This window comes from Theobroma cacao, chromosome 9, assembly GCF_053813885.1.
Source record: "Theobroma cacao isolate CCN51 chromosome 9, ASM5381388v1, whole genome shotgun sequence".
NCBI lineage: Eukaryota > Viridiplantae > Streptophyta > Magnoliopsida > Malvales > Malvaceae > Theobroma > Theobroma cacao.
In genome coordinates, this window is record NC_142647.1 from 5,654,362 (window position 1) to 5,669,868 (window position 15,507).

General features: G+C 36.1%; 2 protein-coding genes across 8 annotated transcripts; both read left to right on the plus strand.

Annotated features, from left to right (window-relative positions):
* The first annotated feature begins 508 nt into the window (after positions 1-508).
* On the plus strand, positions 509-8,725 carry LOC18588565 (putative E3 ubiquitin-protein ligase LIN-1). Its single transcript, XM_088810165.1, is given in 15 exon segments — positions 509-1,582; positions 3,138-3,353; positions 3,447-3,532; positions 3,616-4,773; positions 4,855-4,999; positions 5,176-5,433; positions 5,568-5,874; positions 6,173-6,297; positions 6,383-6,499; positions 7,096-7,292; positions 7,294-7,423; positions 7,576-7,686; positions 7,801-7,947; positions 8,053-8,298; positions 8,431-8,725. Coding segments are annotated over 15 exon segments (4,071 nt in total). The 5' UTR covers positions 509-772; the 3' UTR covers positions 8,449-8,725.
* Positions 8,726-8,952: 227 nt separating this feature from the next.
* LOC18588566 (GDSL esterase/lipase) lies at positions 8,953-12,646 on the plus strand. 7 transcript variants are annotated; one of them, XR_001929163.2, is made up of 4 exons: positions 8,953-9,291; positions 9,380-9,850; positions 10,218-10,940; positions 11,340-12,646. XR_001929163.2 is itself a non-coding variant. In XM_018126562.2 (3 exons), exons 1-3 carry the CDS (start codon positions 9,223-9,225, stop codon positions 10,884-10,886), a joined length of 1,209 nt encoding a protein of 402 aa, XP_017982051.2. In that variant the 5' UTR covers positions 8,955-9,222; the 3' UTR covers positions 10,887-12,646. The 7 variants fall into 7 exon arrangements, 1 of the variants encoding a protein (XP_017982051.2); XR_016028500.1 differs by having other exon boundaries at positions 11,445-12,646; XR_001929164.2 differs by having other exon boundaries at positions 12,220-12,646.
* Positions 12,647-15,507: the final 2,861 nt, after the last annotated feature.

The following is a 15,507-nucleotide window of genomic DNA, read 5'->3' on the forward strand; positions in this document are numbered from 1 at the left end:
TTTATTTAATTGAACTTGAACTAATCTATGAAAATGCACTGTGTATAATCGGCTCAGCCCACTGAGGCAAGAAAACATACAAGAAAGTGGGGCTAAGAATATATTGTCCCGTCCCAGCTGAATATAATTTATCATTCATAGTGCATAGCTATGTCCATATCAATGGCTACAGGTTTGAAAGATATAGCAGGCATTCCATGGAATCTTAATCCATTTTTAGGAGGCCAATTCAGCAAAGGGATGGCCCCATCTAGAATTCCAAGTGTCCTGCTTTGATCATAAGGAAAACCTGACGACAAATGGAAGAACCTGTTGCACCTGCAAGGAAACTGGGCATAGCCCACTTTGGAAGCAGTCTCAGTAAGCCAGAAGCGCGTTTCAGCGAGGCCGGCCTGGTCGGCAAGTGGGGCTCGTCTTACTTGTCTTTTCTTCGATTTGCATCATCTATCAAAGGATTCAATTCGCCGCTAAAGTTCGCTTTTGTTAAATTACCTTTTTAACATCTTCAGCGGAAATGTTGTTAAAGCCCTTTTCGTGATAGTTCTAAAATTTCCAGCAAGACGAAGGAGGACTGGTCGGTCATTTAGATGAGCCGTCCCATAGTCTTCGCGCCAGCCCAAAAATTGGGTATTTCCGTTACAATCGTCTCCCTTCCGGCCTACGTTTCATCTTCAGTCCCTCAAAAACCCTACACCGAAAACCTCTCTCGGAACTTTTTACTTGACAGTTAACACCAACCGCTTCCATTAGGCAGTAGCAACACTGCACCGCCATGACCACCGCGGCCACTGCCACTACATCATCCCGAATCCTGCATCACACCACCGCCTTCACCTCCGAAATCCTTTCACAATCTGAGCTCCGCCACCGCATTCTCTCGACCCTTCGCCGCAAACTTTTGCCCTCTGATCAACTCACTCTCAAACCCTTAAACCTCGCAGCTGAAACTCTAGAAAACGCCGTTTCCGCCTCTAATGCCTCCATCCAATCCTCCTCTCTCCGCGTTGCTCAAAAGCTCCTCCTTTCCTATCCTGAAGCCACTTTCTCCTCTTTCCTTCTATCCCTCATTTACTCTCTCTCCAACCAACCCATCAAATCCTCCCTCAGTCTCCTACAAGTTTTTTATCTTGACCCTTCATTGGCTCGATCAGAACTAGCACCTACTCTTTTCGAGGACCTCTTTCTCGTTCATTTTCTGCCTGTTCTTCAACGGTTCAATGAACAAAGATCAACCATTTTATCATCTTTATCACCAAATGTGAATCATGATGCTGATGATTATTCCATATGTGATGTATCCGTGGTCGTTCCATGCTCGAAACTGTTATCGAAAATGAGTGGTGATCAAGCTTTAGAGCTAAAGGAATTGGAAAGAAATTATGAAGAGGTTCTTGATGAAAATTGCAGGGTTCTTGTTAAGTATTTCAAAGAGGTTTTAGAAAATAGTGATGATGGAAACAGATTGATTAGTCCACCGGCTTTGGTTTTGAAACAAACAGAGAAAGATGAAGAACTAGACTACTACCAGGAAGATAAGAACATCAAAACCAAGGAACTTGGACTGAAAAACGGACGGTATAATGTAATGCTGCAGCTTTTAATAGTTTCTTCTTCAGTTGAATTTCCTTTTCTTGTTATTAATGTGCATGACCTGCTCACGATAGTTGTAGTTACATAATTATACTTGAATTGCTTCGCCTAAATTACCTCTTTTGAGTCAGGGTGGTAGGTTATAATCGGGTGGGATAATGTGTGCTCGATTAAGTTACATCAAGATGATCAGATTTGGATAGAGTTCACAAATTGGGGTAAGCTGATCGGGTAGTGATTTTAGGATATTCACTGCTCGAAATCGATAATAAATTATAATTTTTAATATTAAATTTTAGATTTATATATATTATTTTTGTTTATAAATTTTTTATAATTAATGTAATGCATACTAAAATTCATTAATTATTTTAATTATAATTTTAAACTTTAATTTATTTTTTATAAATTTATTTTAATTTATTACTTTAATTTTCACTAATAATATACATAAAAAATAATTTTAAATTTATTTTAATTAGATATTAAATGAGTATGGATATTTAACAAGTAACGTCTAACATATTTAGATACAGAGTTTGATTAAAAATTAAAAAAATTTAATCGAGTGTTTATAACATTTAAATATTTTATCAAATAATAGAGTCTTAAAAAATAATATCTACCTTACTAGTTGACAGCTCTACTTCTTCAACGGTCAAAATTTTTTTGCCTAGTATAATTACCATTCACTGCAGTTGTTCCTATCTCGAGGATCTCCTGCGGTGAAATCGGGTTGACACTTTCTGGTCCATGTTTCATTTATTCATATAAATCTATTAACCGCGTGTTTTCTCTTGTGCTTGAAATTCTTCTCCACTGTGTGTGTTTGGTAGATTATCTTTGAATCTGTCAAACAAAGAGAATAGTATACAAAACAAAAGGAAGAATACACACATACATTTATACATATATAAATAAGGAATTATTCTTGTGTTGGTGTTGGTGTGCCTCACACCTTCCGGGAGCTGGACCAGAGGCAGTGGACCCTCTGAAAGCATCTTTAGTCTGCAAATAATATGGTTAAAAGCGGTTAATTAGATCCAGACAGCCTTAATAATGTGTCTTTGCAAATTAGATTGAAAGAGCTCTTCAGGAATTTCTATTGATAAATAGTGGGCCACTAATCTTTTGTAATTTAATTCTTACAACAACTAATCATTAATAGATTTCAACATAAAATCATCTGATTGCTACATTTTTCCAATAACTAAATCAGCCTTCCATGATTTTTTTTTTTTTTTTTTTATAATTTTTTCTGTATCATATCAATTGGATTATTCCAAGGTTTCAACTTCCAACTTGAAGAAAATGGTTTGTAATTATGCCCATGATTTTTGTTGTTTTAAAATGTTATCATTATGATCTCTTCTGCACAGCATATAGGGGCTACAGCTATTGCACAAGTGGGCTATCGTTGTATATTTTTGGTTAATGGATGCATACCTTTCTGTGTGAAAGAACAGTTCTCTGGATTCACTTTGACTATTCTTAGTTTAGTCCTGCTTGCTATTCAAGGTCAATGACTTTCGCTTCAATTCCTGCAGCCAATATGGGCTGAAGGAGAAAGGTCAGTTGAATTTTATAGTAGCAGCAGCAGCACATCCAAATCTCCATTTTTTCCTCAGAGAGTCTCTGTAAAGATCCTCAAAAAACAAAATTCCAGGACATTGACAACATCGTCCAATTTGAATTCTGATTCTGAACTGGAGTCTATTTCCGAGGCCAACTCTTGTTCCTCGGAACCTGAAGCCGAGATGGAGGTAACCGATACAAACAAGAAATGAAATCTCCACCCTGACTGGTCCAACTATGCAGGTATTCTAGTTTTGAAATATTGTGTTTGTCTCTTGTAGGAAAACAACAGAGAAATTGCATTGTTGGAAAATGGAAAGAGCCTAACACAAAAACAAAAGCAGCCTGTTTTTGCTGATTCCAGTCGGTATGTAATACAGAAAATTAGTAATAATCTTTGCATTGTGTACTTCACTTTCTGATATTTGGATTCTTCCTGATATCTATCAGCTCCCTGGATTATCTAATGGCAGATAATGGTAACCCCCCTGGTAGTGGGAAACATACACCTCCTAAGGATTTTGTATGCCCCATCACAAGCCATATATTTGATGATCCAGTCACCCTTGAGACAGGTCAGACATATGAGCGCAGAGCAATCCAGGAATGGCTGGATCGAGGAAACTCAACATGCCCAATTACCCGCCAGAATCTACAAAGCACTCAGCTGCCGAAAACAAATTATGTCCTCAAGAGGCTCATAGGAAGCTGGCAAGAAAAGAATCCAGGTCCAGTCCCACATCAGTCTGAGAACCATCAAGATATAGAATCTAAGCCAATGGTCAAGTCAATAGTTCCTGCAACTTCCCCTAATAGCGTCATAAGCCAAGCCACCATGGATAGAACTATTAATGAGTTACGCCAAGCGATTACCAATCTTTGTATGTCTGAAATTCTGAAGGAGTCTGAAAGGGCTGTCCTCCAAATAGAGAGGTTCTGGCAAGACATGAATATAGAGCCAGATATTCTAACTATGCTCTCAAAACCTCCAGTAATCAATGGGTTTGTGGAGATCCTGTTCAATTCTGTCGACCTCCAAGTGTTGAAAGCCACTTTTTTTCTCCTGTGTGAACTGGGGTCAAGAGACGATGCTGTGATCCATACACTTACCCGAGTTGACTCTGATGTAGAACGTATTGTGGCTCTATTTAAGGAAGGGTTGGAGGAGGCGGTTGTGCTGATATATCTGTTACAACCTTCAACCACTGGCCTAGTAGCAATGGATGTGGTGGAGTCCCTCCTAGCAATTATAAAGAAGAGAGATGATGATATGCCTAAAATGTGTATGAAGCCAAAAACAGCTTCTGTTCTCTTATTGCGACAAATTCTTCAGAGCAATGAAGAGAATGTTGCATCTTCAATTATCAGTATAATTGTTTCTTCAAAAGTGATTGAAAGTATTGTCAGCAGCTTGGAAGCTGAATGGGCAGTTGAGAGGATTGCTGCAGTTGGTATCCTACGAAGATGCATACAGGAAGATGGTAAATGCAGAAACATCATAGCTGATAAAGCTCAGTTGGCTCCAGTTTTAGAAAGCTTCTTGGGCACAAGCGGTGAAGAACGATTTGAGATAGTTTACTTTTTTTATGAGTTAGTCAAATTACACAGGTATATTATCTTCGTGTTAGTCAATATACATTATTGTCGCATGCCTGCATGAATGAATTTCCAATATTTGGTTTTCTCCAGGAGGACATTCAACGAGCAAGTTCTCAACGTCATCAGGGATGAAGGTGCTTTTAGTACAATGCACAGTCTCCTTGTTTATTTACAGACAGCTCTCCAAGACCAATGTCCTATTGTGGCGGGTCTCCTACTCCAACTTGATCTTCTGGTTTGGACCTAAAATTTCCCTCCAGAATTTAATATATGAGAAATCTGTGTCTATGGATTCTAGGATTTGTTTATTTCATGCAGTAATTGGCTTCAATAATCTTTCACAATTGCTTAGATGGTTACATCTCCTAAGATGATAGCATTAAACTATTAATAGTATATCTTGCTTTTTAGGTTGAGCCAAGAAAGATGAGTATATACCGTGAAGAGGCAATAGATACTCTCATTTCATGCCTCAGAAATTCAGAATTCCCCGCTGCTCAAATTGCAGCTGCGGAGACAATTGTATCACTGCAGGGGAGGTTCACTGGCTCTGGGAAGCCCCTTACACGGCCTTTTCTTCTAAAACGTGCTGGACTTGAGAAAAATTACAGAAACCTCATGCGGATGGAGCAGTTACACAACAATCCTGGAAAATTTGAAGATATATCTGTGAGTCTTCTCGAAAAAGTGCAAACTGGTTGTTGATCATCAATGCTGCTTGCCTTTTTTGCTACTTTACAATACTGAAGCTATTACATGTTTTTCATCTTTTTTTTTTTGACGATGGGCAATGGCATCAATAGCAAGAAGAGAAGGCAGCTGATGCTTGGGAAAGAAAAATGGCATTTGTTTTAGTAAGTCATGAATTTGGTCTGCTCTTTGAAGCTTTAGCAGAAGGGCTGAAGAGCAGATCTGCAGAGCTATGTTCAGCGTGCTTTGTGGCAGCAACATGGCTTGTACACATGCTCAGTGTTATTCCAGACACAGGAATAAGAGGAGCAGCTCGAGTCTGCCTACTCAAGCGCTTTATATCGATATTCAAGACTGCGAAGGACATTGAAGACAGAACTCTTTCCTTGTTGGCTCTCAAAAGCTTCATTCATGACCCTGGTAGGTTCTAATTTTTGAAGTAAAAAATTGATGCATACATGCTTAAAAGATGCACAAAAATGCTCTGAGGTATCTCTTTGAGCTTGAAATCCATTTATTCTTTTCTTCTCATCTTGTGGCTGTCTTTGGTGCCAACAGGATAACAATCATGACTTATTTTTCATAGCATTTAGTGGATAGAGTAATAAATTATAGCAAATTTCCTGTAACGGGAAATTATACACCAGTTCATCGCTCAGATCTATTTGCAAATTTAGCTATGAAGTTGGCTAACAATGGATGATTATCTGAATTTCAGAAGGACTGCGTGATCTGGCTTCCTATATGAAGGACATTTTGAAAGGTCTAAGAGAGCTTAGGAAATCCTCCCCCTTGGCATTCGAAATTATCAAAGTTCTCTCTAAAGGACAAGAGTCCAGTGCTGTAAGTTTGTTAAACTTCTGATTGTTATGATTCCAGAAGAAGAAGAGGTATCTAAGTGAAATTGTCTATTTCTGTCGTGCTGCAGGACATGTGGAATCATAAAGAACTAGTTCAAGTAGACTCCAGTGAGAATGGAGAAGTATTGTCAATGGTTAGTTTCAAAGACAAGATCTTTTCAGGCCATTCAGATGGAACTATCAAGGTAACGCTCTGTTCTGATGTTATATTTCACAATCCTCACACTGACTGTTTGGTAATTGTACCAATTTTATTGCACGACAGTTAATGTTAAATTTTATTGTACATAAACATACATAGGATATTCAACTACATGGACATATGTCAGATTCTATACCATATAAATGTTAAAAAAGAAATTGCATTTGCATCCTGTTTGGACGAAAACAACTTGCAGTTTTCCCATTCCTGAAGTCCTGCTCCTTATGTTCTAAATGGTGGTATACAAGCATGCTTAGAAAGGGTTTCACCAATATGTATATGAGCTTTCAATGGATGAGGGGTAGTATTCAATTGGTTTATTCAGCCACTTCTCCTATGTGGAATTTATTTATGGAGAAATTGCAGCCCTTAACTGATGATACAAGTTTGGCACTGATCCTGGTGATTATCTCACCTGACTGTAAAGTGGAGTCTTGGCCCTATATATGATAAACTAAAGCACTCAAGCATGAACACATTAAGACTGCTTTTTGAACTGCTACTTTATTCTAGCTGAAACTGTACTTGATGTAGAAAGTTATGAAATTTGAGTTTCACTATTCTGTCAAAATGTTGAAGGTCTGGACTGGTAGAGGCAGCATTCTTCATCTTGTCCAAGAAATTAGAGAACATTCCAAGCCTGTTACAAGCTTGTATATTCTACAATCTGGGGAAAGATTATATAGTGGTTCACTTGATAAAACTGCAAGGGTATGCTCTTATGCTTCTTCCAGATTACATCAACTCAATGGCGACACTGATACATTTTGTTTGCGATGAGCAGGTCTGGTCCATTGGCGATGAACTAATACATTGTGTACAAGTACATGATATGAAGGATCAGGTTCATAACTTAGTTGTTGCCAACAGCATTTCCTGCTTCATTCCGCAAGGAGCTGGTGTCAAGGTATCAGATCAATTAACTCTTCTTCTCTGTGCTGGGTATCATTTCACGCTTCATTCCACAAGGAGTAGCTGTATTTTCTTAGCTTTCTGCATCTGAAAAGGGTACTTGAATGTATAACTGAAATTAAAATTTTTTTATTCTACACCTTGCAGGTTCACGCATGGAATGGACAATCAAAACTATTGAATCAAAACAAATACATCAAGTGCTTGGCTCTTGTACATGGAAGATTGTATTGTGGATGCCATGATAACAGTATCCAGGTATTGGGTTTTCTTTGACAAAATTAAAAGCTGGAAGCTTCTCTGGAATTTGTTTTTCATTTTTTTCAGTCATTTGAAATCCTAAATTCCTAATCCAAGAATTTTGATTTTCAGGAACTTGATTTGGCGTCAGGAACGCTCAGTACCATTCAAAGTGGTTCTAGAAAATTACTAGGCAAAGCACATCCTGTCCATGCCCTCCAAGTTCACAATGGACTGATATATTCAGCCAGCCCTCCCTTAGATGGAGTGGCTGTGAAGGTTTCTTTTTCTTTTTGGCTATACTTCCCTTTAGATCTTCTTCATTTTGGTGACAAACAATGACTTTTTCTTCCTTTTTACCTTTCATTTGTTTTTCCTGCAAAGATTTGGAGCGCTGCAAATTATAGTATGGTAGGATCACTGCCAACTACTTCAGAAGTGAGGTCCATGGCACTAAGCTCAGAGCTGATATACTTGGGATGCAGAGGAGGAATTGTGGAAGTTTGGGATCAGAAAAAACATACTAGAATTGAAATATTGCAAACTGGAACTAATAGTAAAGTTCTATGCATGACTCTTGATGCTAATGAAGAAGTTTTAGTTATCGGAACCTCTGATGGCAGAATTCAGGTAAACAAAAAAAATTTCCTTTGCTCTTTATCTTCAACAGATTTGATGCATGCCTCATCCAACCTTCAAACATTCACTAAAATTGAATGATATGCCGTGATAGTTAACTGTCAAAGCTTGTTTACTCTGCAGGCATGGGGATTGAGTTAGAAAAGCAGGAAAGGAGAAAGGAAGCTGTAAATGATGGAGAGAGCACATTGATTTGATGACATAACAATTTGGAAGAGATAATAATTCCACTGAACATTCTTTTGCAGCCTACAAATGGACTTGATTGCTAATTTAAGATACGTTGTGCACCGTTCAAAAACCCATTTTGGGTACCTGGAAAAAGTAGAAAAAGAAGAAAACAAAAACAAAGAGTCCTCATTTTCAGACTTCATTCTTGACAATTGTATATAAGATGAAACAAAATTGTTCATTGTAATGCTATGACTTAACCATGTATTACTCTTTTACGACTTTTTATGACAGATATTCTCATTTACTAAAGGTAAATCGCATTAATAAGTTAAAAAATTATTCGCGATTATCTCCATTCTCCAGCTCGCAATATACATACAGAGCTGCTCCCACTCGATGTCCAAGCCCAAAACTCATTTTCTTAATTAATCTATGGCCCTTTCTTTTTTCTGAGTCCTCCCACTCTTATTATATTATGTGGACCGATTGGTACGTGTCTCATTCTGATCTAAGTTCCACATAGTAAATTTTGAGATCGGCAGTAACTGATGCTTATTCTTTTTCTTCATTCTAAGTTATGGGAATTTATCGAGGTCAAATAATAAATTTGTAGTAATTGTTAATCCACCAAGCTCACAAAACAAACCTTGCCGCTCCCGCTTTTCAAATAGAGAAGGTAAAACCCTGACTTAACATTTCCAGCAATCCCTTCATCGAAAACCCACAAAAACCTTCGAGGAAATGGATTGCATAACCTCAGCAGTGGAGAAGCTAAAAGGTTTCGTTAAATCTTCATCTCGCAGCAATCCGGTATTTATCTTTTTTTCTTTTCATTTTTGTAATCTCTTTCTCTGTCGATTTCTTTTCCTAATTTTAACCATTTTTTTTTGTTTTAAAGATTGAAATCCTGAAGCGGCTTCAGCGAGAATCTTTTTCTGACCTGATGAAACTCCGAGACCGACAAGACAAAGTCGAACGTTTACTTTCATTTTACAGAACATCAAAGGGGAACCCGTTCCAAGAATCAAGTACCCATTTGAGGGGTGAAGTTGATCTTCTTGGGGCCGTATTGTTAATGTCTAATGTCGACGAGGAACATTGGGATGGGGTTGGACGGGCAGGAATCAGAACTGGGGTTGGTTCCAGGTTTAGATTTGAGACAACTGTTCGGGATAAAGATTCGGTTGGGGTTGAGTTCGTGGCTAATCAGAAAAGGGATACAAGTACTGATGGTGATGTATATGGAACTCCACTTTCGCTGTCTAAGTTGTTTTACAAAGCAAATGCTGGTGATTGGTTTTCTGCTATCGCAATTCCATTTGGAGCTCAGTTTCGAGATTTCGATGTTGCCTCCGACATTTCCCTTCAGGTACAATCCACTAGACCTTGGATTACATAAGGTGAGGTAGTTCTTCCGCTTTCTGTAAGCCTCGCAACTATTCCTAAGATTCGAACTTGAGACCTGGAATCTCAAGTTTTAACCATTGACATAGATGTCTTGTAGGGTCTGGCTTGTAAATTATTTATGAACTTATAACTGTGGAGAAGTGTTTTAACTAAATTGTGCAAACTATGTGTTCTTGCTGTATGGTTCTGCGCATTCCATTTTATCGAGTTGCATCTATTTGCATGAATTTTACTGTTATTACCGATCAGACTCCATAATGATGTGAACTTTTAGTTATTGTCTCAAACTCTTTTCGGCACTAACCTGGAATTTCTGTTTTGTTGTCTAGGAGGAAAAGGGCCTCACTGATTTATCATTTGGGCCACCCCTGTTGCATCAGCATAATGGAGGTGCAATTGGGATGACAGTGAGAAAGTCAAATATCATTGCTTCGCTGGCTCAATCTGTCTCTGGGATGAGATATGAACATTGCTGTAGTACTTTTGTTCAAGTTGTTTGTCAGCTTCCAATAGGATTGAAATTCTCATTCTTAGGCCTTCACCGAGGGCCTAAATTAGCAAGTCGTAATGTCCGCCTTGGAGCCTTTGCTATGCCAATTGGTTTTTCAAGACATCTTGAAGATGCTGATACAATAATTGAAGCATCTTCTCCACCTTTTACGACAAACATCCTGGAAACTGGGTCTATTGCCCTAAAGTTGGAGTCAGAACTTGATGAATACAAAAGACTTGCAGGTTGGATTGAGATGAAACAAACAAATTCAAAACATTTACAATGGGCTGTTAATTTGACTGATTTTTCTGAAGATGTATTTGGTTGGGGTATGAGTCTTGGTGGGATTGTTGAAGTTCCAGGAAACTGGGACAAGTTTCAGATTGAATCCTATATAAAATTTAACCTGGGTAAGAGATTTAACTTGAAGCCAGGCATTGCTTATGTCGTAGATGGAAATTCCAGAACCCTGGCTCTTATGCTTCAGTCTAACTGGTCCCTCTGATTACCACCTTTCTGGAAAGTCATATGCTTTGGGGAAGTTCAGTTTTCTCTTCAGGTATATGATTTGAAATATCTATTTTAAGCATATTACAGTCTTCGATAAAATGATTCAGTAGTCTAATTTTGCCAACTTGTTGGAGCCATTGCCTTTTCCAGTCTTAGATAAGAACATGCTTTTCTTGATGGACTCCATATGGGTGTTGAGATTTCTATGCAATCACACATGCAAGTTACCGTCAGGATAATGTCATGACTTTTCAAGTTTTATTTGTTATGCTAATGAGACATCTGAGAAAATGGTGAAAAAGAAAATGAGACATTTGAGAAGCTTGTAATCATGAGCATTCAAGCATATATGATCTTGCACTTGATGAATATCAAATATTCAATTCTATAGGAACAAATATATTGTTCATTTGATCAGCCATTTGAAATTTCTTTCCTGTTCTGGGAGCCTTTCTTTGTTGGTTCGTACTTGGATTAGGTTCATCTAATTTCACCAGGATCAGTCATTAGTCTTTTTTCAGAAAGCTATTTGCTAAAGTTCCTCATTGATTAGGGTTCGGCAGAACACAATATGTGGGATTATGTTCAGAGGTATCTATCTTTACTTATGTACTCTGAAGAAATCACATCTTTGTCTCAAAGGACTTAATAGTGTGCTTGGAACCAACTTTAAGGTAATGCAGCTTTTTAGTGTCAATTTGCTGGAAACAATTAATGCATGCAATTTCACATGCTTATAGGGAAAAACAAAATCTCTGGTTGAAAGTTACTATATATTTTTATGGAGATACATGTCCAGATACTATGTTTTTGCTTTACCTTGTTGCTTGAGGAATTTTAATCTGGGTATTGGAAACACATAATGTGAAATGCTACTCATCACATGCATGATTTCCTCTTTCTATTTGCTTTGTACCTTGTTATTGATTACCCTGCATGGGATTATTAACTTATAATTCTAGCTAGCACCCACATCATGTTCTTTCTTAATTGTTTTTATGATACATTTTACAACATTTTGTCCCTTTTGGGGAACAATGACAGTTGAAACTTAACAGCAATACAATAACAAACTAGACCTCCATATCCAGATTGCAACCACCAAATAATAAGTTGTTGTATGTCTCCAAAACCAGCCCAGCTGGTGCTTTTATATTGTCATTTATTCTTACTCCTATAGGAGCTGCTGGCACTAAGGCTTGTTGGTTGACCATGTTGCATCGTTTTGGCAATCCTAACACCCTTAAATTGAGGGGCTCTTCATCAGCTGCTTCAACTGGTATTATGCTTTGGTTGGAATTGCAATTATGATTTTATTACTGATGTAGTTTATATTGAAGATTGAAGCTGGATGAGTTGTGGTCTTCAGAGTGCCAATAGGACTCATGATCTTTTCGATTGTCATGTTCTCCTTGAGTTCTTCCCTATGTGTAAAAGACAAACAAGTGCTCATTTAGCATTCCCCAAGTCCACGTGGCAGCATGTAAGATCAATCACCTAACGTTTGCCACAATAGGATTCTGATGGATATGACTATCCTAAAGGTTAAAAGCTCAATACAGCAACGAAGAAACCAAGGTAGACATAGTCATTGATGATATTATAATAAAATGGCTTATATGATATGTATTAATTGGTCAGTTTATGCTTCAAAAAGCATTTTCAGTTATTTTGTTAAAGTTTTTGTCTATTTGGTCCTTGGTACTCATATCTAGATTCCATTAATGTCAGATAAAGCAAAACTTTTACATTTTACTGATTCAAGTTGGTTGCCTAAGAATGATTTTGTATTATTTTCCTTCAGCGCACCTTTAGTTTCTTAATAAAGTTTGCCCGATCAGAAACCTTGAGATAAACTCAAGGCTTTGATGGTTGGGGGCCTTGGAAACATTGAATCTCTACTTGGTCAGATAAGTAGAAGAGATTCAAGTTGATCACCTTCACCACCAGGCAGGCTTCAATTGACTGCCACAGATCCATATTCTTGTGAATCTTGTCAAGAATACTAAGGAAAAAGGTGAAAAAGATGAAGAGGTGGACGAGTTTAAGGAATTCCCAATTGTGTTTGGGTTGGTGTTGATCTGGACATTCGGCAATTACAATATAAGCAATAAGTTGTACATAAAGAAATTTCTCACTGGTTAATATCTAACTGCGAAAATTTTTATTTTTTGGTTCTTTTTAGATTACTATATAAGGATAGAATTTGAAAATTGGAACATCCTCTTTATGGTAAAGGCTTATGTTAGGCTAGTCCAAACCTAGAAACTTAAAATCTATATATTAAATGGGGAGACAATGAATTTCTTTATAATTATATCGAGAAGAGAACCTTGAATCTGAAAAATGAAGAGACAGACAATAGTTCCTTTATTTCATCTATTATTTTTCCTTTTGCCATATAGCTTTTCCAAGCAGGGTAAGTGATTTCTCCTTTTCCGGCTTTGACTCCATGGAGGACCTGGAGATTTTGACCATTGTGAATGGAATAATTGATCGAGAATCTAAACGTAACAGCTTAGAAAAGCCCATACACGATGTGAAATTACTCCACTTTCATAAGCGTTTCTTGACCGCTTCAACTCTCAAGAAATAGTCAGCAAGCGGCACATCTCTAGTACACGATAAAAATCAATTGAAATCTTGGCAAAACATCCAAATGGGAGAAACATGACCTGTCCCATGCTGGTCGTTGGTTGAACAATCCTCGATGCATACTTATTTAATTAAGAATAAGTACAATTTATTTTAAAAAATGCTTTAATTATAAATTATTTTATCTAAGTTCATCTTTAATCAGTGTAAAAAAAGAGTATTATTTAGTTTCAGTGTTATTATTTTTATTTTTTTCTTTTTAGATTCAGATCATTTAGCACCTCTCAAAAGATATAAATCAAGAATTAAAGATAACAGCTCAAAAAGCTGTGAAATTATCAATAATCAAAATATCTAAAAAGTTCTTATATTAAGGCATTTTATTCAATTCAGTTCTTTTACTCAAAATTATAATATTTTAATTTTTTTATTTTAAAAATTATCTTAATTTAATTCTTTTAATATTTTTATTTTAAATTAATCATTATAGTGTTGACGTCAGCGTTTGCGTGACACTATAAATATTGATCTGGCATATAGAGTGGGCTTAGGTTGTTGAACGTGGTACTACCAAATCAACGTGACACTACCATGTCAGCAACCAGAATTCAAAGTGTTATGTGGCATTATCACGTCACACTAACACGTTGACATAGTAGTATCACATTAGCAACCTAAACTCACTTTAACATTTTCCTTTTAAATTGATTGTTATGGTGTTAACGTCAACGTTGATGTAACATCAAATATTGATCATTGCCACATTAGCGTGTCCATAAGCCAAGACACTACCACGTCAATAACCAAAATTCAAAGTGTAATGTGACATTGTTATGTTACTTTGATATATTGACATGGTAATATCACATCAGTAATTTAATTTTATTTTATATGTCATGTCAATATTTAATGTTATATCAATGCTTTGTTAATACTGTAATAATCAATTTATATGAAAAATATTAAAAAAAATAAATTAAAATAATTTTAAAAATAAAAAATTAAAATATTACAATTTTAAATAAAATGACTAAATTAAAAAAATACTATAATACAGAAATATCTTAATTTTTTGACCAATTATCAATTGACCTACCCCACCCAAAAACAAAGAAGTGCTTGTATACTATTTGGTCTTCGTTTAAACAAAGAATGCCATTGTCCATAAGCAGGCTTTCCTTTTTTGGAGGATTTGAATCGGTGGTTCGAGCCGACCTTAGACACGGTCAGCAGCGCCACGGCCAAGCGCAAGTCAACCTCATCAAAAAGGTGTTTATAGCATCTTTAAAAGGAAGTGCCGACGAGATTTTCACATTTCGTGTTTGTTTAGTTTGATTTTTTTTTAATTTATTTATTTTTTAAAAGTAAAAATCAGATTAAATATAAAATTTTAAAAAATTCTTAAAAAAATAATTTTCTTTTAAAAAATAAAATTTAAAAAAAAATTTCAGAAAAAGCTTTTATTAGAAGTTTTTTTTCTCTTCTTTTAAAAATATAAGAAAATTTTTATTTTTATTTCAAAAATATTCTCATCTATTAAAATAATTATAATATTATCTTCTAAAAAAATACTCTTTACAATAATTTTAATCAAAATTATAATTTATAAAAAAAAATTATTAAAAAAAATTTATTAAATAACTTTAATTTAATTTTAAAAATTATTATTTTTTATAAAAACTTTGTAATAATTTTTAAATTAAAAAAAATTAAGTCAAATAAGCTCTTCGTCAAATCAGTTGAATTTTAAATCTTAACAAGATTTCCAAAAGAATTCTCCAATTAGCCACATGTGTGAGTAAAACTAAAAAATAAGGGATGCTGCGGAACAATCCTTTGATGGCGTGGAGGGTCAGCTAGTTTAAGTAAACTTTTGTGTAATTTTGATTACGTGGCACAGCGTTATTGCCTTACCAATAAAATGGGATCGCATAGATTTTATCTCCCTCTATTTTGGTTTGCGGATCTCAAAGTAATTCAAATCCAGCTAATAGAACCTTCTTCCAAAAATCACGATCTCA